Below are 21,403 nucleotides of genomic sequence, written 5' to 3'. Positions count from 1 at the left end.
CAACTCTCAACGCATATGCATGACATGGAACTTTGACACTACACAGTTTACGGATTTCAGTCGAACCATTTGATTAAAAAAAATCCATATTTTTACGATGGCTTTGATTCTCCGGAGATTTCTACCATCGTTCACTTTGAGTGAGTGTAAACAAGATTGGTGTTTTGAATTTGTGATTCATATGATGAAATTTTCTGCTTTTATTAGGTAATATGCGGTTTCATTCAAATGATAGCATCAATTCAAAGACACCTCCACCACCACCATCGGAATCAGATCAAAAACGACCGATCAGCCCTCGTATGGAAGAATTTCAGAAGAAATTACGTGAAAAAACGCCTATTGGCAAGCTAGGTCAGTTGAAAGCAGCTGAGAAATAGGAAAAAAAATCTAATGCTATATCGTTCAATTTTTTCAAAATTATAATCTGATTTCGAACAGATCAAGGTGAAGGAAAGCATCCATATCAAGAGAAAGAGCCGTTGGAAGCATGGCCAAATGATGTTAATCCATACACAGGGGAAATAGGTTCGTTGTGATTTTATTACGGTGTTCGGTTCAATTTGCGAATGAAATTCATTTTGAATGAAAAATATTCACGTATAATCATTATTTTAGGTGGTCCAAGAGGGCCAGAGCCAACACGCTATGGTGACTGGGAACGAAAAGGACGTTGTACTGATTTTTAGATAAATAAAAAGCATTGTTCTACCTTTAAAGTCCATAGAATTATATTTAATGTTAGAAAAATTGCAAATTGTTTAGAAAATAATAGAAAAAATCGTTTTTCATGTTGGTGCAGGGAATGACTTATTTCAAATCCTTTTCTTGCAAAATATGATCGAGAATTTGTTCGCTAACTTGCCATAGACTGTCAACCATTTCATTGTTCTGAGCCAATTTGCTTGGTTCACAGAAGAAACAATTGTTAAAATACTGCCCACTGACTCCAGTCAACTCATTTGCGGTAGCAACATAAATAGTCGTACTCGCAGCTTGTTGCTGAAAATAAAAGATTGGAATTTAGACATCATTCATTGTATTGAAACAATAATAAAAAGAAATTTTTGGAAAGAATTTCAAGGTAAATGTATGCAATTAATACCAATGACTTTGTGAATGGACGCACGAAAGCGAATAATATCCGATAGAACCACCAATTTCGTGATAATGACGTTGAAACCATGTTACCGGGATGTAAAGCATTCACACAGACTCCTTTGTAGCTTAGTTCCTATAGGTGAATCAGAATGATCAATTTTATTGCTTTTTATTGCAAAAATTCATAGAAGAAACTGATGGAGAATGTAACAATTTGAAGAAAAAAAAATTGAAAGAAATCTGAAAATGGACATTTTCACCATTACCTTAGCCAAGCCGCGTGCAAACAATACATTACACAGTTTGACATTGTTGTAAGCCATCATGCTGTAGTACTGCTTCGCCGGTGGCGACAATACTTGCTCGCCCAAATCGGATGGCGGAAGCCAGCTGAATCTGTAATAATAACAAGAGATTACCTTAAAACTTCCGCTTAACAGAATGTTGATAATGATTCATTACCGATGTGATTCTGATGAAACAACAACAACTCTGGACCGACGGTCCAGGCACTCGTCGAGCAATTTGCAGAGGTAAAAATGTGCCAAATGGCACACTTGAAACGTAGTTTCGAGTTGGTCTTCTGTTTGTGTGTAAGGTAACGCAAATACAGCGGCATTCAAAATGAGCATATCGATATGTGTCACTTGCTTTTTGATAAGTTCGGCTGCTTGTTTCACTGATCGCATTGAACATAAATCCAATGGAATGAATGAGCAACGTTCACCAGCCGAATCACGTTCTTTGCGAATTTTTTCAATCGCTTCTTCGGTTTTGCTTTGTGAACGACATGCTAGCAGCACTCGACATCCAAAGAAAGCCAATGACCGAGCCGTTTCAAATCCAATGCCGGTATTCGCTCCGGTGATCACAGCCACTTTTCCACTCAAGTCTTGGCCATGTAGCACCTGGAAAGCGGTTGAGTTTGCATCGAATCTTTGACGAATCTCGCTGATATTTCGTGGAGTGTTTTCAACGGCAAACGCTAAACGTGGATCAATGTACGTGCGCTTGTCATTCTTTCGGTCGATGTAAATTATTTTGCCGGTACTTTCTTCAATCTATGCATATAAAGAATATCGATTAATACGCAATAATTATAAAAGTGGAAGTTACTCACTTCTTTTTCCCAACCAAATGGCAGCTCTCCTTGGACTTTCTTCGATTTTCCTGTCCTTGGGTGTGTCCATTGAGTCTTTTTCTCTTGATGACTGTAAAAAAATACCAACAATTTCATCTGCCTTAGAGTTAAATCGTAGTGGCTTAACTTACTTCAAATAGAACACATTCCCGTCTTCATCGGTTCGTTCTTCGAATCCAGGCGGTAGAACTTCATCCTCGCTATCCGAATCTGGTTGCATCATTGGCGGTCTCGACATAATTTTCAATTAGATTTCAAGAACACTTTCTTTGTTCGGTGAGTACATTTTCAAGGTGGAATACAGATGATAAACAAAACGTCATTAATATGACAATGACGTTTGGAATTACTTGAATTTTGACAGGTCAATTCTATTTACATGTCTATTTACATATTCGCTTATCACGGTGAAAAATAAACTGTGGCAAAATAATAATGATTTTGGATTAGATTCGTTTAATTTCGCACAAAATGGCATTGAAAGGTATCAAAGTCTTGGAATTGGCTGGTTTGGCACCTGGTCCCCATTGTGGTAATGAAAAATTTCGAAAAAATCAATGGAAACATGGAAAATAACATTTTGTTTACATTTTTTTCTTACGAGGAATGATACTGTGCGATTTCGGTGCAACTGTCACAAGAGTTGATCGAATCATTGACAATCCGTTGGATTGTTTGGGCAAGGGCAAACGAACTATTGCAATTAACATTAAAAGTGCAAAAGGACAGGAGCTTGTGCGTGCGTTGAGCAAAACATCAGATGTGTTGATTGAACCGTATCGACCTGGAGTCATGGAAAAATTGAATTTGGGACCTGAAATTCTGCTAGATGAAAATCCACGATTGATTTATGCACGACTAACTGGTTTTGGTCAGACAGGGCCACTTGCAAAACGAGCTGGTCATGATATTAATTATGTGGCAATGTCAGGGATTTTATCTATGCTAGGGAGGTCGAATGAACCACCAACGCCACCAATTAACTTGATAGGTAGACTTGAACTTTGACCAGATTTTCTCAATTTAAAAGAAGTTTCTCTCTAATACACAAAATATTTCCAATTTTCTAGCTGACTTTGCCGGCGGTGGTCTCTTATGTGCTTTTGGAATATTGGCTGCAATTGTCGAACGACATAGTTCCGGAAAAGGTCAAATAGTTGACTGTTCAATGACTGAAGGTGCTGCTTATGTCGGTAGTTGGTTGACTCGTTCTCGTAATTTACCGATTTGGGGTGGTGGCCGAGGAGAAAATATTCTTGATGGCGGTGCTTTCTACTACGGCACATACGAAACGAGCGATGGCAAATATATGTCAGTTGGTGCATTGGAACCGCAATTTTACAGCGAGTTTATGCGCATTTTAGAGTTGGATTTTGATCAGTTTGACCCAAACATTGATAAATGCAGAAAAGAAGTTCAGCAAATTTTCAAAACAAAGACACAAAGTGAATGGAGTAAATTATTCGAGTCGGTTGATGCATGCGTATTTCCAGTGCTACAGTGGAAAAATGCCGAGCAACATCCGCATAACAATGTTCGAAATTCCTTTGTATCGAAAGCAGTTACAGATGGTATAGTTGTGCCAACTCCAGCGCCGTTGCTTTCGCGCACACCAGCAGTTTCAGGTGTTCAATGCGAATGTCAAAACTATTCAAAGCAAATCGAGGAAATATTCAAAGACGCTGGATTGACTGCGGCCGAAGTCAAGAAATACCAAAAAGATGGTGCTCTGATTTTACCGAATAGTAATGCAAAGCTTTAGTGTGGTGATCTATTCTTTTTGTGTCAGCTGATATGTTATGGTTTTTATCAAATAATTTGGAATTTTTTGGGGATTTTTTATACAAGTTGTAACAAATGAATACACGTTTTTTGTATTAAAAAATTGGTATAAATTTTTATTCATTCATTTAGAAGAAATACATCGAAAATAACAATGAGGCACTTGTAAACTATGCTATTTTATTTGATGGTTTTTCTCTCAATCAAAAGTGATATGAATTCGTCGATGATCTGAAAGGACAGTGTTATGTATAGCCACCTTATGCGACATATCCTCGCAATTCGTTAAAACATGATCGATGATCGTTCGAGACGTCGCTCCGACCCGTGTGGCTGATGTTTTGTTTAAGATGTAGAATCCATGTAACTCTATCATGTTACGATATTCAAGGTGTCTGTTGGTTTGCGATAAGTCAATATTGATATCACCGACGATTATAGTTCCACGCCTATCATTATGAATATCCCTTAAAAATGGTTTCAATATCGGGAAGAATGTAGCATTATCCACAGTTGGTGATTTGTACATCACAGCTATATTAATCTCTGCGCTAGGAATTCTGACAACGAGCATATTGACGAAGTCTCTGTTCCGGCTAAAGAGTTCAGTGCATCCTAAACTTCTGTGCACATATAAGGCCACACCACCATATCCATCTGGACTGCATTTGAAGAACGGTTTATAGTAAGTGATTGGGAATTCCGGGACTTCTGATGTTTTGATTTTTGTCTCCGTCAACGCTATGAAATGCACCATTTGGCCATGACATTTTTTTTTCAAAGCTAGCTATTTCAGCTATGATGTCGTCCAGCTTATTCCGCAAAGAGTTTATATTGAAGTACAATATGTTGAAATCCCCCAGATTTCGATGGGTCATTGTAACAGCGGTTTTACTTTGTCACAACTATTTCACAATATACGGGAATGCACAATATACGATTTTGTTTGTGTTGCAAGATACGGCCGACACTGAGATTATCAGAAAAACGATAAATTATTAATTATTTAATTTATTGGGCAAACTCAAAGCATAAAAGATTAAAATAAATTAAATGATAAAGCCAACAAAATGAAGAGGCGACAACAAACGAGTTTTTCCATACGAAATAGACAGAATGCATTTAGACACTGAGGACACACCGCTATATTGACGACATTCTTCTGAACTACCTTGACTGTACTTTGAACTGTTAAGTATATTGCAATATAGATTATGGCATAACCTCAAAATGAATTTAGTTTATCATTTAAATTGTTTTTAAAATTTTTCTAGGCTGATTCTTGAAAATTCCACTAGTAAATTATCGATATGTGTCTTGGATGAAGATTTGTTGAAAATGTACAGATTATTTTTTGTTTCTGGAATCAATGAAACTTCATCTACCAACCTTTATCCGACTATGCACTACTGTATCAGTCGAAGACGGCATTTTTTATATGTACACATTTAAATGTAAAACCACATATTAAATGTGATTCTGTGAAAATATTTCAATTCCATGTAAATTTCATATACAATTTCATAGAACTACAAAAAAAAAATTCTGACTTTATGTCGAAATCCAAAATGATTCATCTCAAACCAGCGCCATCTGTTGTTTCACACTGTAAAATTTTAGAATTTCCGTAAAAATGTTCATAAAATATATGTGTGAATCTTTGGAAGAAAATAACTCCGTTTAACATTGGCGATATAGGTGGCGAATAAGTAGTACTTTCAGACAATACTTTTATCCACTGTTTTTGAGTATCAACAAATACACATGAAAAAAGCAAAAAACAAAAATGTTGAGGAGAGACAACACTTGTTTCAATTAATGTGTGGGAATATGTTGAGGTTTGACATTAGGATTTTGATTAGGTGGCGCTGTGAAAAAGTTGTAATATTTAACTCAACTCTCCCATTCCCACGAGCAATAACAGCGATCAACAGTTTTGTGTGTCGATAGCGTTGAGAGATGCTTCCTAATTTTTGAAAATATTCTGCTTCAAATAGTATTACAATCATTTGTTACTCGTTTAGCTATTTAAACTATTATCCGTATAGATGGAGTTGTTCGCTTAGTATTTGAGATAGCTCTATGAACTAGTGTTTGGGCTATTGCGATCATTATGAACAGTTCACAATAGTTAAGTCACATATTCTCTTAGGCACAATTTCACACAAAGAGTAAGATTTTTATATGGTGTTTGTTATGAATGTGTGAGAAAGAACTGATCTGAAGAAATAACAATTGAACCATTTCAATTATTTATAGATTTGCTATAAAGCCCACTAAAATGCGACGAGAAATAATCCAGTAAACAAAGTCAACAAGTCTTGTGAGTGGAAAAAACTTCAAATCTTCTTCGTGCCTTTTTCTTTTCACTATTCATCTAACAATTTTATCAATTTGTATCATCATATTTTGACTAGATTTTTGTAATTCTTCTAAAGGACACTTTGTAGAAAAATCCGTTAACACTCGATGAATTGCGTTCAAATCATAGATAGCGTGCTCTCGACCTAGCTTAGCCTCATTTAAAACCAATTTGGCGTTGTTCTGAAGAATGTTCAGTCGATTTGCCAGAATAGTTTTTAAAATATCCAAAAACATTCGAAAATCTAGACCAAAATCGGATTTCAGCATGAGCTGGCAGTGCTCTTCAAAGCCATCCATATCTTTGCAGTCGTCAATCTCTCGTAAGACCGCATTGAATTTAGACAAGAGAGCATCCCATATGCAGTGAATGTTACAGCCGTTGAACCAGTTGTGGTTAATAGATATGGTGTCTTCTAAATTCCAAACTTGGTGATGCCAACCACTTGGTACGAAAACAGTTTGACCTGCCCGTTGTATCACTTCAAAAAAACGTATATCTCTTTCATGAATTCGACATTGATATATTTCATTGTTCATGTCAAATGGTAAGTTGCCTAGGCCATCGCGTAGTTTATCTTCTTCATGTGGCGAGAAGAAAATCCACTTCTTTGTTCCAACTATATTTGTCGACCAGCTGAACGATGAAAACACATCAGCATGAAATGGTGTCCTGAAGTTTGAAAAGAGAAACATAACTTAAAATAAGGAAATATTCTCCACTGGTATTTGTTTACCATGTTCCCTTCGGTCCCATATAAACGAACCGATAGTCATCGGCTTTCTTCTCCGCACAATATTCATTCAGCCAATCAGATGCAAAGTAAATTGGTGTTCTATAAAATCCATAATCTGGTTGATTGTGTCGCAAATGCCAATCTTTCAAATACAACAAGTTGCTTGATTCGCGTTCATTCTGTTGAATTTGAGTCTGCCAATAGTCAATGAATTGTCCAAATTGCATTTCGGATTTTTCGTGTGAATTGAAGTACACTTTGCTACAGTTGGCAATTGGAATATCTTGATTGACGTTAATTGTTTTCTTCAAATATTCAAAATTGATGCGGCAATTTTCGCCAGTGTTCACCCAGTTCATACATTCCCAGCGATCAGCAATCCCTGTGATTAAAACCGGTATATTTTTCACCATGAATTTATCGAAGAAGTCATTATATGTTAGGCTATCAACATGATGCGCTTCAATTTCTAGCACCACTGGAAATGAATTTATCTCTTTATATTTTTCATGATTTTCTATCTCAATTTCATCATCACACATCATTCCACAAAATTTATTTATTCCAGTCGAACGTTGAACTCAATAACAATCAACATAACCCATATTTCGGTGAAATGTCAACTAAAAACGTCAGCCTTGCATGGTTGTCAGTTGACTGTCATCAATGAACTCATTCTTTGTGAATTTATGTGTACAATTACATCCGGAAATGTAGTATTTGTTTGAGTTATGAAACAATAACAAGAAAAATAGTAATAAAATTATAAAAAATTCCCAGCTGACCGAGTAACTAATTCAATTAAGAAAGAAAGCGAAAGAAAGTGGAAATTGAGCAATAGAGGCAATCAACAATCTCAGTTTGGGAAAACATAGAGCGTAACAATGAAATATCACACATCACCAACAACGTCGCAGACAAATCTGTACAATGATAGTTCAATATATCGGAGTACTTCGCCGTTGCCACCTCCAGCCACCACATATTGTCTGTCAGCAACGACAAAGAGCTACAAATATCTCCGAAAAATCGTTAAATTCGATCAAATGGACTTTGAATTTGCCATGTGGCAAATGATTTACTTGTTCATCTCACCGCAGAAGTTATACAGAAATTTTAGCTATAGAAAACGTAAGCAAACCATCTGTTGATAATAATCATAACGATAAAATTATATTTTTTTGTGTTGACTGTAATTAGTTTGTTGTGAGTCATGAACTGAACATTTATTTCAATTTTCAGAAACTAAGTCTCAGTTTGCTCGCGATGATCCCGCATTTTTGGTTCTGTTGATTTTGTGTCTGTTTGGTAAGTGCTCAGTTGAAAATATGATGTTTCTTTTCACATTGACATGAATGTTTGTTTTGATGTTGTAGTTACATCAATTGGATTCACCTGGACATTAAATTTGACATTTGGTCAAACGCTGTACTGCATCGCATATATACTCATCGTTGATTTCATTTTGGCTGGCATCGCTATGACAACATTTACATGGCTATTAGCGAATCGATACTTACGACAAAATCCAAACGAAGCTGACGTTGAATGGGGCTATAGCTTTGACGTGCACATGAATGCATTCTTTCCACCACTGGTTTTGCTTCACTTCGTTCAACTCATCTTTTTCAACAGTAAGTTCGAATGGAGTTCTTTTCATTGAACTTGTACAAAATGCTATATTCATTGAGTATTGACATAACGTTTGTATGCGTTTTTGTTTTTTCAGGTGTTATCAATTCAGAGTACTTCTTCTCCAGACTATTTGGCAATACAATTTGGTTAATCGCAATTCTTTACTACGTCTATATCACGTTCTTAGGTTTTAATTGTGAGTGTTTTTCATGCCGAAACCAATGCATTTTCTATGGTTGTTTTGATTGAAAGCAATAATTCTAACAATTTTCTTCTTTTTCAGGTATTCCCTTCCTAAAGAACACTCGTATTATTTTGGCGCCAATCCCAGTCGTCATTCTATTCTATGTCATGACATTGATCATTGGATGGAATATAACGATGTCATTTGTTAATTTCTACCATTATCGAGTCCTGTAAATGTGTTTAAGTTTCTAACTATTTTTCTTACTGAGCTTCAACATTATTAACTAAATCATCAATAAAATTCTATACATTACAAATAAAACGAACAAAATATAAACAAACTTTGCTTCTGAGATTCTTTATTTGTTGAGATTTCAATACTAAATACTTCGTGGCTTCATCATAACAGAGAATGTTTTTGGAGAAAAAAAAAAGAACAACTTAACAAAAAAAAAATGAATGTGATGATTTAACGAGAAATAAATTCACTTCTTCTTAGAAGATGATGCTTTGCTGGTGCCCGCACGGCCTTTGACCGATGTGCTTGGCTTACTGTTCTTGGCACTTCCGCTTGCTTTTGAGCTTCCGCTTGCTTTTAAACTTCCACTGGGTTTCTTCGCTTTGATCAATGTGTCATTTTCCAGCTTGTCGTCATCTTCGTTATCGCTGTCGCTCCCTTGACCGCCTTCTTCACCCAACTCGTTCATGTAGTCTTCATCGCTAACGGCTACCATCTTCTTTTTCGTAGCTGTGATGGCAGAGTATGTGTATGGTGCAACCTCTTTGTTGTAGGCACGAGTGAGTGCGGCTTTGACACGACCATCGACCGAATCCCATAGACCCTTTTTGCCAGGCCATGTGGTCAGTTCGACCAATGCATCGAGATCTTCGCGCAGCAAACGGTATTCTTTCATTACGTTAAGTGATTCTTCGACTCCTTCATTTTGATCGTCAATCATTGGTTGAACAATGTTGTGCAGCAAGAATGGAGCATAATCAAGACGAATCGATACACGTGAGGCACTTGTACTGCAAATGATGAATAAAATTAAGCATTTTCTTTACGTTAATATAAAATACAGTATTTAAAATACTGTTGTTCGTTATACTTACCGAATACGAGTATGATCGTGAATTTCCTGGGCCAAACGGCTGCGCTTCTGTGTTTTCGAGTACTTTCCGAGCCAGCCGGGAAAGTTGATCTGAGATGTGATCTGGCCAGACATGTATTCACCGGGCATAACCGAACTATACATCGCTTGAACTGGTAACAATGACCATGCCATTCGACTACGAATTCGATTTTCAACCAAATCACCTAAACTTAAACTGTCAGCTGTCAAAGCTACTTGTTCAATTGTTTTGGATCTAATCAAAACAAAAACATTGAATGGAGATTAATTTTTTTGAAAATATTAATGGTTCACTTAATTTTCACTTACTTTGGACCATTTGGAACAACGCTCAAGTAATTTTGCTGTACAAACAGTGGACCCAAACTGTAATCGTGAAAGAATAAATCGGCTTTATCATTCAATGACATTGTTTTGTGCTCCTCGGCTGAAAACACCTTTCGCACAACTTCCCATGGACCAAGTCGCAAATCTTTCTTGCCATTATCGTTGCGCAATCCACTGCCGGTGGCATCTGGTTTTACGCTGATCAATGACAGTGAGTTCAATGTTTGTCGCACATCATGATTCGTGGCTTGAATAATCTCTTCGATTGTTTTTGGTGGCAGTTTCACACCTTCTTTGAACAGAATCGACATAACGACACCTTTGATTTGAGGCAATTGCGGTCGTGCGAAACGTAAATCAAAGCAATGATTGATCAATGAACGTATTTTCTGATGATTGCGATCATTGCACATGCAAATGATGGGTACCGATGATGCCTTTATCAGTGCAATGAGTTCGGCCATTCCACCGCGATCCTCATTACCAGCCATTCCATCGACTTCATCCATCAGAAGCACCTTTTTCTCGCCCAATTTCTCAGCACGTCCAGTGCCGTAAGCATGAAGTGTATTGTTGGCAATCAAAGCGGACACTTCGTTTTGCAACAGTTTCTTGCTTCGCGTATCGGATGCATTGAATTCAATTGTGTCGTAGCCCAAATGCTGGCAAACTAACGAAGCCGTTGTCGTTTTACCAACGCCAGGTGGCCCAGATAGCAACGCTGCTTTGAATGCGGCACCATCATCGTTCTTTGCCCATGGATTTGGACGTGCGTGCTTCTTTTTACCATCATTGTTTTTGGGCCAGTTTTCCAACCATTTGATGAGCCTAAGGAATAGTTTGGTTTAAAATATCGAATCTTATGGTGTAAAACAAATTCGATTGCCATTTGCAAATCGTTTTTAATCGAATTTGACGCTTAGATTCTAACCAGGTAGATAAAGGATTGACTTACTTGTTACAGTTACTGTTCGGGCCTTGTTGACCAATGATATCTTTGATTGTTTTCGGTTTGTACTTTTCTACCCATGGCTGTGGAGTATCTTTACTGATTGGCGTTGGTGGCTTGGGCTTTGGAGCTTCTTAAAATGAAGAAAATAAATGGAATTAATCAAAATACTAAATATTCATTCATTTTTTAAATACCTTCAGCTTTAACTGGTTTCGCTTCGACTTTAATCTTCTTTGGCGATTCGTATTTTGCCGGCGAATGAGTGCGTTTATCGTTTTTAGCTTCTTTTGGCAATTTCTTTTCCTCCTTGCGTGGTGATTTCACTTCTTCTTTCTTCACCTTTTTCTTGAGTGTTGGCAGACCGGATTTTTCACGAATCAAATCCAACAAATCATCTTCATTGATGATGGGAATATTCATATCTTCAGCTTTGGCCAATTTGGCCGGACCACTTTCTTCGCCAGCAACAACGTAATTCGTTTTCTTCGATATGGCACTTGTGACACGGCCACCCAAATCTTTGATAACCGCACCCGCTTCCTCACGTTCCATTGATTCAAAGACACCTGTCAAAATGAATGCCAAACCCTCCAAGCAGTTTGGTTTGCCCTTTGGAATCTCTTTGCTGCCTGGATTCGATGGACCGGCACGTTTCTGGAATTGTTTGTACAACATAGCCGCTGCACGACGCTTCTCATGCTTCTCCTGATCAGTATCAATTGGATCGAGTTCCACTTCATCGTCGTTTGTTTGCTTGGGCTTTTTGTTCGATGCGGGAGTTGCAGATTTTTCTTTCTTCTTCTTGGCTGAGCGATCATCATCTGACTCCTTCTTCCGGTCATTTTTTTCCTTCGATTCATCACGTTTTTCTTTTTTGACCGGTGTTTTCTTCTCGGCCTTAATGGCATCGGGCGATTTCTTTTCCTGTTTTACCTTCTCCGGTGTTTTATTGTTCTTTGTTTTCAACGGTGTTTTGTCTTTCACAGGCGATTTTATCTCTTCCTTCACTTTCACATCTTTTTTGGTGGAGCCTTTTTTCTTTGTACTCGGTGACAACAGTTCTTCATCAACATTCATCAGCTCCATGTCATCGGTGTCTGCGTCGAAAACGTTCAAGTTTACGATTTGATTCGGTTTCTTTTCTTTTTCAACTCTCTTGACTGGCCCACTGCCGAAGGCATTCGAAACATCGACCGTTTTCATCTTCGACAATTTACTCGACACAGTGGCCACCGGATCTTTTGATGTCTTCGACTCTTTTGGCTCATCTTCATCCGACGAGTAAATGACACGACGTTTCTTTGATTTCGATTCATCATTTCGTGATGAAGGTTTTACCTTAGCATCGCTAGGTCCATTTTTACGGCCACCATCATCATTATCATCACTGTCATCTAAAACAACTGGCTTCCGTTTTTGAGCGCTATTCGGTGCAGCTGGTGCCGCTGGCTTTGCGCCCATCGAAAAGAATGACCGAATATCCTGTGCAAAATGAAATCATCAACAATCAATTTCACAACAACTAAAAAAACTACGACGCAAATTACTCACTCTACTGCCCATTGTTCGTTGATACGATAAACAGCAATTTGAAAATTTCCAAGGTGCAATCAAAAATAGTGGTTTGGTTAAAATGCAATATTGTGCAATATAAATTCAACACAAACGTGAATCAAAATTGACATATCTTGATCTGCCTTGCTGATTGTAAACCACTTTTTGGCGCAATTGGTGTCACTTCGAATCACACCAACAAAAAAACACTGTTCGAATGTCGTTGCTGTCGTTGTCGACAAAACTTCACACTGTTTGACAGATGCAACCACGTTCAAAAGATTTCGGTGGGATTTTTTAAATGGCTTTTGTTACAAGTGTTTAAATAGATTTATTTTACGTTTTCTTTTTGAAAATGGATTGTTTTTTACTTTTGTATTGATTCTGTCGGCAAAAAAATTGCTTGTTTAAAATAGAAGAGATTTTGTGGAAATTCAAATTTTGTTCACGTTCAAAACATTCTGATACAGCTTGAACAATCACTTTTAATGATTGAATGACAAGTGGAGCTAACAACCTAACTGTACTATGATTTGAGGCTAAAATATGTCCAAAAAAAATTCACATCTCCCAGATTTTTTAATAGGCTGACTATTTTTGATAAAAACTTCATACCTTGACTCATATTATGTTGAGATTATCGCGTAACGCACTCATTTCAATCGGCGTAGCATTGCGGTGTTTCATTCGGATTTCAAAGGCTACTTTGATTTATTCAAATTCATTGAGTGTACACAGATTTGTGTGAATATTGAAATGGATTTGGATTATTTTCCCTTCTTCGACAATGATATGAAACGTTTTCTTATTTAAACTAAAAAATTACTTGTGTGTTTAGAAATATCACAAAATCGTTGAATTCTATACATTCAAGTAGATGGATTAGCCTTCTCTAATTCCAATATCATCTGTAAATAAACTTTTTTCGGGCTATAATTTTCAGCGTTTAATGATATGAAATGCTCAATCAATGTTATTGTTGTGCAACTGAATTTGAATGTTTAAATTTCAATTTTAAAAAGAAGTATCTGAAAATGTTGCGCATTTCAACGCAATAATTCGACGCATTCGAACTGCGGCAGTTATGTATGTAGTGTATGATATTGTATCAGAGTCAAACTGACGTGACATCAATGCAGTGGTGACATTTGAATACTTGTGATTTGTTGTAAATAGATCGTACTGTAGGCAAAACCAGATGATGAGCACAATTAAATTAGTCATTCATGCTTTAAGCTAACTATTTTAATATTAATTAAAATACAAACAAGAAAACGCAAAGAAAATATTCGTTGTGGAAAGTTTTTGGCCAAAGATCGTAATCATAAAAAGCGTTTTGAATTTTTCTTTCTCTGTTCCCGTACAAGTGCAATTCAATTGGATTGAAGCCGCAAATGTAAACTGTGTCAGTGGAGAAAATATTTCTTCTAGTTCACGTACGTCGAAATTAATTTTGCATAATGCCTCGATCGCCGATTCCATTGTGCGTAGCTGACAATGTGCAGCGATTGAACGAGATGGCGGAGGTGGGTAAAGAAATAAAACGAAAACAAACATTGCTGTAAGTACTTTTGAAAAATCAATTGGATAAATTTATCATATGATATCACTTTTGTTGTTGTGTATTGACAGGCTCAGCAAATCCACGCAAAAAGTGTTGGCCAAAGCTGAAGAGTTTTACAAGCTAGGCGATGAAGAACAGGCATATATTATGTACATGAAATACTTCGCTTTGATAGAAATCATTAGGAATGCAAAAGATTTTTCCAAAGTCAAGGGCGCCGTAAAAGAATTATTGGGTGGAAATAAAGACATTTTTGCTCGTATGGACTTATTGGAAGAATTGAAAGATAGTTTATTGAAAAGGTAAGTAAACGTAACATTGAAATTACTTGAACGATGTATAGATTAGACATAAGAATTGGGGAATATATAAAAATCAAATAATCATGTGCATAAAATGGTACTAAACGCCATTTGATTTTATGCAGGTATGCTGAAAGGAAAAAACTTTTTGAAGCTGCACAACATAAAGCGGAGCAGGAAAAGAAAATGGTTACAGCCAATGAAACGGCTAGTGTACCAGTTACAAAGTTCCTCAGTTGCACTAATTTGTACAACATAATCAAAAATACGGAACAGCATACTCTGTTGTTGATCGACTGTCGTTCGAGCGATGATTTTTTGGGGTCGCAAATCAGATACCAGAATTCGATCAACATTCCTGGCGATACCATCAAACATGGGTAACAATTTAGTTTATCTTTGTTCAACAATTGAAATATAAAATCGGATTCTTCTTTTAGTACATCTGCATGGTTATTGTCAAGAGAAATTGCGCCAAATCGGCAAAGTCTATGGAATGCTCGTGACAAAATGGATTTGGTCGTTTTAATAGATGAGGATACTAGCGATAGTAAGAGCACATCGACTAACACATCGAAGCCAATCTGGACATTGCGAAACATTTTATTGAATGTAAGACTGATTCGAATTCAAAATCTTCTTTTCTACTACGTATACACATCTAACATTCTTGCCGTGTGTTTTTTTCTTGTCAACATTCAAAGTGGGATCCGGATATGCAATACAAAAGTGTCCTTTTGCTCGACGGAGGTTTCCAGAAATTTGGTCTTGTTTATCCCATGTGGGTGACGAATCCAAAGTACAAGCCGAAATCAACAGATGCACCTGCCATCCCAGCTGTGAGTGACATTGAATATCCAAATTTGGGAGACATTAAAATGAAGCCAAAGCCAACGGAACAACCATCTAGCAATGTGCCGCGAATTGATCGCAGTAACAAACCAATATTTGGACAAAAGTCCATCGAACAACAGCAACCGATCAATTCGGTGTCGATTGTTCAAGAACGTGAAAAGATTTTGGATCAAATTTTGCAAAAAGATCGAGAGGCCTTACGAATCGGAGACGAATTGAGCAACATTGTCAATGCACCAATCAAACAAAGTGAAGCGGAACACGACGAATGGTTGACGAAACAAACTGAGCTTGAATATAAATTAGTTCAGAAAGAAAATGAATTGAATGACACCATCATGGAATTGAGTACGATCACAACACCAGAATTGGAAAATAAGCTTCAATTCGATACGTCGAATCCAGATGTGAAGAAAATCGTTGCTAGAATCGAAGAGAAATCGAATGAACATGCTGAATATGAACGACGAATGAAACAGAGATTTCAAGAAATCGAGGAAAAGCGCAGGACGGCCAGAGAACAACAAAAACGTCATTTGCAAGTAAGTTTTTGTTATCGTTCATGGATAATGAACAACTCTTCTTTTTTATTCCATATAATTTTCATTAATGTTTCGATGGTTTCTCGTACATGACAGTTAAAAGAAGAGGAAGAAGAATTGATTCGTCCAAAGCAACCAGCCTTTGATCGTTCTGTGAAACCTGCTTCGGACAATCTCCAAATGAGATTTCCACAAATTCATCGCAATTTCGAACCCGTGTACGGTTCATACGGTGACATTGGAGCAACTGGTTTGAAGAATCTGGGCAACACTTGTTATATGAACAGCATTATTCAATGCATCTTGAATCTTGAGACATTCTGCGAATATCTAAAAAGAGATGGATATTTAAAGCATGTTAATCGGTATGAATTTTGTCCATTTTCACCCATTTATCCTACTATTATATCCAACATTTTTTATCATAGCGACTAATATACCTGAATCTATCTGCAGAAAGAGCAAAACGCACGGACAAATTACTGAGGAATTGGCTCAGTTGTGCAAAGAGCTTTGGTCGGGAAAGTACAAAAGTGTTGCACCGCGCGATTTCCGCAATGTGATTGGACAAGAGCACAAAATGTTTGCCTCCTATGATCAGCAAGATTCACATGAGTTCCTTGTCATTTTGATAGACATACTGCACTCGGAATTGCAATTTCCGATGGATGACGTAAGCAATTTTTTCAGTGGAATCGAAAAAATTTTTAACATTTTTTTTCTTCATCTGATTGCTATAACCATTCTCCCATCAACAGACAATATTGAATGAAAACATGAACAAATCGGAAGTGGCTTGGCGTGAATTCCTGAAAAATATGCAAAGTATTATTCATTCGATGTTTTTCGGGCAAATTCGAAGCACAGTCAAGTGTCGATCTTGTAAATTTGAAAGTGCAACTTACGAGGGCTTTTCGCATTTGAGTTTGGAATTGCCACAGGATAATCGACAGTGTGACATATACGATTGCCTTGATTTGTATTTCGATGGTGAGGTTATCGAGGGTTGGACATGCCCACAGTGTAAACAAAACCGTGAAGCAATCAAAAAATTGGATATTTCCAGACTGCCACCCGTGCTTGTGATTCATTTGAAGAGGTTTGTTTACATCACAATCAAAATGTTCAGTCGAATAAATTTTGCTTGATCTCTTTGTAGATTCTATGCCAGTTTGGACACACCAAATACATACCACAAGAAACCAAACTATGTTCATTTTCCCACCAACGATTTTCAAATCAAGGACTACATTACGAATTCGTTGAAACAACGACTAATGTTAAATTCGTATGATCTATTCGCCGTATCTAACCATTACGGTACAATGAATCGTGGCCATTACACTGCATTTTGTAAAAATGCCAAGTCACAAGCGTACGTATTCAATCATTGAATATTTATCGAAAAAGTATGGCATTTCAGCTAATGGTTGAATTTTATTTTGTCACTCTTAGATGGTATAAATACGATGATAACTATGTCACACAAATTGCTAGCAACGATGTGAACTCAAGTGCTGGATACATTTTATTCTACTATCAACAATAAAGAATGCGTTTCTTTTCATTTTCATTTAAATTAATACAAATCTGAGCATATTTTTTATATTGATTGCTATTTTTATTGTTGTGAGCTGTTTCAATTTGGTGGATCGCAGTTATTTACAAAGAAAAAAAAGGCTTAGGTCTCTATGTTTTTTTTTTATTATTATATAGCAGAATAAAGGCACTATTTCGGAAGAAAATATAAATGGTCATTTACTCCTCGTCATATTCTTCTATCGACTGGTTTCTCTGTGCAGGAAAAAGATTCAGTTTTTGCTCATTGATCGTATTTACGGAATCAAATTGGTAGACCGGGTTGATTGGCTCTTGTTTGGGTGTTGCTGTGTACATTTGTGTGCTCTGACTTCGCGCCAATGCCGACTTTAACTCTAGCTCTTCCACCTGGGAATTGAAGAAATGATAAATTAGCTGGGTTTTCGTCTTTCTAAGCAAAAAATAGTCTCATTGAAATTTACTAGTAATTTGTTAATGTGGTCTTTGATTGTTTCCAGTGATTTCTTTAGCTCTTTTTCTGTTTGCAACAATTGTATTTGTTCTCGCAGTATTTCAGCATTGGCCGGCGGTCCACGCTTTTTTCGTGGAGACATTCTGAAATTTCTCTAATTTTTTTTTTCACTTTTTCTTGACACAATCTCAGTTAATTTGAACTTTTTCCCACTAATTCTTTGTATCCTTATCAAAATCAAAATCGTTTACTGCTCGTTCAAGTCTTTTCCTACGGTCGATTGGTTTGTCATTTATTTTGACATCTAAACTGACCTGACAAATACTGAAACAAATGACGCAGCGTTAGTATAGGAATTTTCCATAACTAATTTTTGAATAAAATCTCTTATTCAATTTGGAAAAGAAAACATTTTCCAACATAAATCAATTCGATGGGTCAAACAAAATAGAAAAATAATTTTTTCACACAAATCATGAAATAGTTCTTTTCATTTCATTCGGGGTTTGCGTTACTTGCGGTATATGTTTACGTTTATCAGCCAATGCAGTGCAGTGGTGTAACGCATTTGAATTTGGGTGGTGACTGCACTTCTGTGCATAAAAAGCTTTGTTTTTGTTTGTAATAAAATAGACGACGTCATAAAAGGGTGTTTTTAATGTGTCGCTTTGGGATTTCACTCAATTTGGTAATTAATTCAAGCGAATAACCGCTGAATTCATGTTGAATTCCATAAAACGATTGTGAAAAGTTCAAACTATTTCAGTTGGAGTGCATTAAATTAAAGAAATTAAAATGATAAATGCTGAAAATTCCAATTCGGTTCCGGTGTTTGTGCCGCCACGAAAGCGTCAGACATCGAAGAAGCAAAACGGTGTGCAGAATTATGTGGATCATATAGTTTGTGTGCAGGTGAGCAACGCCTAATATTTCATTTATTTTGAACAGATCAGTAAATCGAGCCAATTTTCTTTTTCAGCCAACTGATCGAAAATACCCGATATCATCGAGTTTGGAAGATTTACTTACTAAAACGAATCAAGCAAGTGAGCGAAAGCAATTGGTCAGTTCAATGAAGGCTGCGAGCAAGACATCGATTGATTGCAATTCGAAGAAATCACCAATCCATGACATACATTTATCCATTGAGGATGTTATTAAAACGCAATCAATGTGCCGGAAATCGCCATCGATGCGAAATGAAAGCCTCAAGACCGCTGCACCGACAAGTCGTTCAGAGGATAATTTGGACATCAATCGAGTGCCAACCGATACTGTGCGTCAGTTTAAGAAGCGTGTCAATATACTCACCTCAGTCGATCATCCGTCGTCGAAGCAAAAATTGTGCAGCTCAACCATTAGCATCGAACATGAGCATGCCGAATCAAATACCGAAGACTCGAATGAAGTGAATCTGTTGAATTCGAAAAATAGTTCGTTGGCTCGTACACGATTGCCCGACAACTATCTAACCATGACAGGTACAATAAAGCGAGGCAAAAAGAAGGGACAATGCCTCGATGTGCAACTGAACATATCCCGCGATGAATTGGAGAAAATCAATTCAACGGCTTTAATGATGCAAAAAGTGAATGAAGAATCACAAAAATCCTGCTGTGTATGCTCGTTGGCATCGGGCATTCACATTTTGTTGCTCTCACTACTGTCACTGCCCTTTGTGGTTGTCATCACAAGTATTTATGCATTTTACGTTGGCACCATAACATGGTACAACATGTTTACTTACTTCAACGAAGAGAAATCCTATTTGCATAAGTTTCTAATGTCACCATTGCTTATCATTGCCTATCCCATTGGGATTGTGCTATGTACAATCGGTCTTGCCATTTATTCGGGTATCGTTCAAATCAGCACAAAGTTCGTCAAGTGGTCGAACGAAATTGCTGACATTGAAAAAGGTTTCTATGGATGGTTGTGCAATTTTCTGCACCTATCCGATTGCAGCCCATACGAGGTTGTTATACTCACTGATCTCAAGGTGGCCGACGAAACGGTACCAGCCAACTCATCAACCGAAGAACTCTCAATCTAAGTCACATCACGTGTGCATGAGCTCGTCACACATTCGAATGAACTGAACATGAGTCATGACTAAATGATATTTTTAAATCAAAATACTGCGCATCTATATCAAAAACCAAGAACGTATTATCTAACTGTAGCGTTACAACTAGTCAACTTTGCTTGTAGCTTTTGTAATTTTATACCATTTCGTATTTATTTCTCTTCCCAATATTTGTACTGAATTGATTGTATATCATTAGAAGATGTAAGACACATTTCTATACGCAAATAAACAATATCGATTTGTAATTTTCCATACACTTTATTCATGCTGTCTATCACTTATATTCGTTTATGTACGGTGAAAATGTTGAACAAATCCTAATAATTGTTTCATTTGTCGCTCGTTTTATCTTTTGTTTCCGTTTTACTCTCCGATTGATTTTGTTTTTTTAGCACATCTTTTAGCTCATGATCGATTCGCTCTTTCGCCCGAAACACTTTTGATTGCAGGTAAAATGAACCGCCGTTTGACTTTTCGTTCAAGTTAAACATGAGTTCGTATTTGGCTTGCACTTCTTTTGGATCTAGTTTATCAACATTTAGGATTTGCATGGCCTCTTCTAATGTAATGCCTGGACAATGGGGAAAAGGGTAAAATTTTACGGTCAATGTTTGATTGAAATATGAAACGATGGTAATCAGAATCAAAATGATGTCAATTACCTGTTTGTGCATTTGCTGCGGCTCTTTGATTGCCTCGCTGTCCACCGCCCGCTCTTTTTGCCGCCTCTTGTGACGCCTGAATTTCTTGACGAAGCGCTTTGCTAAATGCCTTTCCAATGGCCTGTGTTCCTAGTACTATAATTTGTATCAAATGTTTTGCCATTGTTACTTTTTAACTAAACAATTCGAAAATAGAGCTTATTATATAACAAAAGAAACAATTATTCGAAATTTTCGTGTAGTGTTAACACATTTTGGTGACCTATTGCGTATAGTCGAAAAAAGTGATAGTAGCATAACCTCATTTTCTGCTCTGATGTTTTGAACATTTGACTTTGACACATTCTGCGCACATGACAGCCAACTGGTCCGATGATAAAAACGGATCGGTTTTGAGCGCGTTGCACATTGCGTCTGGTGCGGAGCAAATACACTGTTACATTTGGTCCGGTTGTTTTTTTTTGTTTTC

General features: G+C 37.0%; 10 protein-coding genes across 11 annotated transcripts; 5 read left to right on the top strand and 5 right to left on the bottom strand.

Annotated features, from left to right (window-relative positions):
- LOC129567735 (succinate dehydrogenase assembly factor 4, mitochondrial) lies at positions 1-757 on the top strand. The gene is made up of 4 exons (XM_055444981.1): positions 1-140; positions 208-354; positions 442-528; positions 619-757. The coding sequence occupies exons 1-4, from the start codon at positions 98-100 to the stop codon at positions 687-689; spliced, it is 348 nt and encodes a 115-aa protein (XP_055300956.1). The 5' UTR covers positions 1-97; the 3' UTR covers positions 690-757.
- On the bottom strand, positions 710-3,316 carry LOC129567701 (WW domain-containing oxidoreductase). Its single transcript, XM_055444877.1, has 6 exons — positions 2,374-3,316; positions 2,222-2,312; positions 1,564-2,162; positions 1,368-1,497; positions 1,106-1,234; positions 710-1,002 (listed from the first exon to the last, which is right to left on the bottom strand). The coding sequence occupies exons 1-6, from the start codon at positions 2,478-2,480 to the stop codon at positions 811-813; spliced, it is 1,248 nt and encodes a 415-aa protein (XP_055300852.1). The 5' UTR covers positions 2,481-3,316; the 3' UTR covers positions 710-810.
- Positions 2,634-5,149, top strand: LOC129567723 (alpha-methylacyl-CoA racemase). Its single transcript, XM_055444922.1, has 3 exons — positions 2,634-2,774; positions 2,847-3,233; positions 3,313-5,149. Exons 1-3 carry the CDS (start codon positions 2,714-2,716, stop codon positions 4,002-4,004), a joined length of 1,140 nt encoding a protein of 379 aa, XP_055300897.1. The 5' UTR covers positions 2,634-2,713; the 3' UTR covers positions 4,005-5,149.
- Positions 4,111-7,760, bottom strand: LOC129567710 (2-oxoglutarate and iron-dependent oxygenase JMJD4 homolog). 2 transcript variants are annotated; one of them, XR_008687877.1, is made up of 3 exons: positions 7,123-7,760; positions 5,414-7,058; positions 4,111-4,994 (listed from the first exon to the last, which is right to left on the bottom strand). XR_008687877.1 is itself a non-coding variant. In XM_055444889.1 (2 exons), exons 1-2 carry the CDS (start codon positions 7,665-7,667, stop codon positions 6,398-6,400), a joined length of 1,206 nt encoding a protein of 401 aa, XP_055300864.1. In that variant the 5' UTR covers positions 7,668-7,760; the 3' UTR covers positions 4,111-6,397. The 2 variants fall into 2 exon arrangements, 1 of the variants encoding a protein (XP_055300864.1); XM_055444889.1 differs by having other exon boundaries at positions 4,111-7,058.
- A 6-nt stretch (positions 7,761-7,766) lies between these two features.
- On the top strand, positions 7,767-9,284 carry LOC129567724 (protein unc-50 homolog). The gene is made up of 5 exons (XM_055444938.1): positions 7,767-8,253; positions 8,365-8,430; positions 8,499-8,756; positions 8,852-8,953; positions 9,041-9,284. Exons 1-5 carry the CDS (start codon positions 8,007-8,009, stop codon positions 9,175-9,177), a joined length of 810 nt encoding a protein of 269 aa, XP_055300913.1. The 5' UTR covers positions 7,767-8,006; the 3' UTR covers positions 9,178-9,284.
- On the bottom strand, positions 9,277-13,939 carry LOC129567678 (replication factor C subunit 1). The gene is made up of 6 exons (XM_055444806.1): positions 12,907-13,939; positions 11,550-12,837; positions 11,359-11,485; positions 10,386-11,231; positions 10,057-10,311; positions 9,277-9,972 (listed from the first exon to the last, which is right to left on the bottom strand). Exons 1-6 carry the CDS (start codon positions 12,916-12,918, stop codon positions 9,429-9,431), a joined length of 3,072 nt encoding a protein of 1,023 aa, XP_055300781.1. The 5' UTR covers positions 12,919-13,939; the 3' UTR covers positions 9,277-9,428.
- LOC129567697 (ubiquitin carboxyl-terminal hydrolase 8) lies at positions 13,566-17,917 on the top strand. The gene is made up of 10 exons (XM_055444864.1): positions 13,566-14,470; positions 14,542-14,775; positions 14,901-15,155; positions 15,216-15,387; positions 15,480-16,172; positions 16,269-16,537; positions 16,629-16,845; positions 16,931-17,271; positions 17,332-17,547; positions 17,628-17,917. The coding sequence occupies exons 1-10, from the start codon at positions 14,370-14,372 to the stop codon at positions 17,719-17,721; spliced, it is 2,592 nt and encodes an 863-aa protein (XP_055300839.1). The 5' UTR covers positions 13,566-14,369; the 3' UTR covers positions 17,722-17,917.
- Positions 17,868-18,466, bottom strand: LOC129567743 (uncharacterized). Its single transcript, XM_055444996.1, has 2 exons — positions 18,194-18,466; positions 17,868-18,119 (listed from the first exon to the last, which is right to left on the bottom strand). Exons 1-2 carry the CDS (start codon positions 18,323-18,325, stop codon positions 17,931-17,933), a joined length of 321 nt encoding a protein of 106 aa, XP_055300971.1. The 5' UTR covers positions 18,326-18,466; the 3' UTR covers positions 17,868-17,930.
- Positions 18,467-18,616: 150 nt separating this feature from the next.
- LOC129567718 (transmembrane protein 169) lies at positions 18,617-20,533 on the top strand. Its single transcript, XM_055444907.1, has 3 exons — positions 18,617-18,871; positions 18,956-19,095; positions 19,163-20,533. Exons 2-3 carry the CDS (start codon positions 18,979-18,981, stop codon positions 20,234-20,236), a joined length of 1,191 nt encoding a protein of 396 aa, XP_055300882.1. The 5' UTR covers positions 18,617-18,871; positions 18,956-18,978; the 3' UTR covers positions 20,237-20,533.
- LOC129567729 (mitochondrial import inner membrane translocase subunit Tim16) lies at positions 20,423-21,255 on the bottom strand. The gene is made up of 2 exons (XM_055444968.1): positions 20,935-21,255; positions 20,423-20,843 (listed from the first exon to the last, which is right to left on the bottom strand). Exons 1-2 carry the CDS (start codon positions 21,095-21,097, stop codon positions 20,602-20,604), a joined length of 405 nt encoding a protein of 134 aa, XP_055300943.1. The 5' UTR covers positions 21,098-21,255; the 3' UTR covers positions 20,423-20,601.
- Between the last annotated feature and the right edge of the window lie 148 nt (positions 21,256-21,403).

The sequence above is a fragment of the Sitodiplosis mosellana genome, unplaced genomic scaffold, assembly GCF_009176505.1.
Source record: "Sitodiplosis mosellana isolate CC-2019 unplaced genomic scaffold, AAFC_SMos_1.0 Smas_scaffold_1, whole genome shotgun sequence".
Lineage (NCBI taxonomy): Eukaryota > Metazoa > Arthropoda > Insecta > Diptera > Cecidomyiidae > Sitodiplosis > Sitodiplosis mosellana.
This window is presented reverse-complemented; position numbering and strand designations above follow the sequence as displayed.

Excerpts from the sequence above, each read along its gene's own strand:
- LOC129567710 (XM_055444889.1), bottom strand. The coding sequence starts at position 7,667 with ATGATGTGTGATGATGAAATTGAGATAGAAAATCATGAAAAATATAAA. Across the intron at positions 7,059-7,122 it reads ATGGGACCGAAGGGAACATG|GACACCATTTCATGCTGATG; the intron begins GTAAACAAATAC and ends TTCAAACTTCAG.
- LOC129567724 (XM_055444938.1), top strand. The coding sequence starts at position 8,007 with ATGAAATATCACACATCACCAACAACGTCGCAGACAAATCTGTACAAT. Across the intron at positions 8,757-8,851 it reads TCAACTCATCTTTTTCAACA|GTGTTATCAATTCAGAGTAC; the intron begins GTAAGTTCGAAT and ends TTGTTTTTTCAG. Across the intron at positions 8,954-9,040 it reads CACGTTCTTAGGTTTTAATT|GTATTCCCTTCCTAAAGAAC; the intron begins GTGAGTGTTTTT and ends CTTCTTTTTCAG.
- LOC129567697 (XM_055444864.1), top strand. The coding sequence starts at position 14,370 with ATGCCTCGATCGCCGATTCCATTGTGCGTAGCTGACAATGTGCAGCGA. Across the intron at positions 14,776-14,900 it reads AAAGATAGTTTATTGAAAAG|GTATGCTGAAAGGAAAAAAC; the intron begins GTAAGTAAACGT and ends GATTTTATGCAG. Across the intron at positions 16,538-16,628 it reads TATTTAAAGCATGTTAATCG|AAAGAGCAAAACGCACGGAC; the intron begins GTATGAATTTTG and ends ATCTATCTGCAG.
- LOC129567678 (XM_055444806.1), bottom strand. Across the intron at positions 11,232-11,358 it reads CCGAACAGTAACTGTAACAA|GCTCATCAAATGGTTGGAAA; the intron begins GTAAGTCAATCC and ends ACTATTCCTTAG. Across the intron at positions 9,973-10,056 it reads CACGATCATACTCGTATTCG|TACAAGTGCCTCACGTGTAT; the intron begins GTAAGTATAACG and ends CATCATTTGCAG.
- LOC129567723 (XM_055444922.1), top strand. The coding sequence starts at position 2,714 with ATGGCATTGAAAGGTATCAAAGTCTTGGAATTGGCTGGTTTGGCACCT. Across the intron at positions 2,775-2,846 it reads GGCACCTGGTCCCCATTGTG|GAATGATACTGTGCGATTTC; the intron begins GTAATGAAAAAT and ends TTTTCTTACGAG. Across the intron at positions 3,234-3,312 it reads GCCACCAATTAACTTGATAG|CTGACTTTGCCGGCGGTGGT; the intron begins GTAGACTTGAAC and ends CCAATTTTCTAG.
- LOC129567729 (XM_055444968.1), bottom strand. The coding sequence starts at position 21,097 with ATGGCAAAACATTTGATACAAATTATAGTACTAGGAACACAGGCCATT. Across the intron at positions 20,844-20,934 it reads CGCAGCAAATGCACAAACAG|GCATTACATTAGAAGAGGCC; the intron begins GTAATTGACATC and ends CCCATTGTCCAG.
- LOC129567718 (XM_055444907.1), top strand. The coding sequence starts at position 18,979 with ATGATAAATGCTGAAAATTCCAATTCGGTTCCGGTGTTTGTGCCGCCA. Across the intron at positions 19,096-19,162 it reads ATCATATAGTTTGTGTGCAG|CCAACTGATCGAAAATACCC; the intron begins GTGAGCAACGCC and ends TTTCTTTTTCAG.
- LOC129567735 (XM_055444981.1), top strand. The coding sequence starts at position 98 with ATGGCTTTGATTCTCCGGAGATTTCTACCATCGTTCACTTTGA. Across the intron at positions 355-441 it reads AACGCCTATTGGCAAGCTAG|ATCAAGGTGAAGGAAAGCAT; the intron begins GTCAGTTGAAAG and ends GATTTCGAACAG. Across the intron at positions 529-618 it reads TCCATACACAGGGGAAATAG|GTGGTCCAAGAGGGCCAGAG; the intron begins GTTCGTTGTGAT and ends TCATTATTTTAG.
- LOC129567743 (XM_055444996.1), bottom strand. The coding sequence starts at position 18,325 with ATGTCTCCACGAAAAAAGCGTGGACCGCCGGCCAATGCTGAAATACTG. Across the intron at positions 18,120-18,193 it reads ACCACATTAACAAATTACTA|GTGGAAGAGCTAGAGTTAAA; the intron begins GTAAATTTCAAT and ends TTCAATTCCCAG.
- LOC129567701 (XM_055444877.1), bottom strand. The coding sequence starts at position 2,480 with ATGTCGAGACCGCCAATGATGCAACCAGATTCGGATAGCGAGGATGAA. Across the intron at positions 1,235-1,367 it reads TTGCACGCGGCTTGGCTAAG|GAACTAAGCTACAAAGGAGT; the intron begins GTAATGGTGAAA and ends ATTCACCTATAG. Across the intron at positions 1,003-1,105 it reads GTCCATTCACAAAGTCATTG|CAACAAGCTGCGAGTACGAC; the intron begins GTATTAATTGCA and ends TTTTATTTTCAG.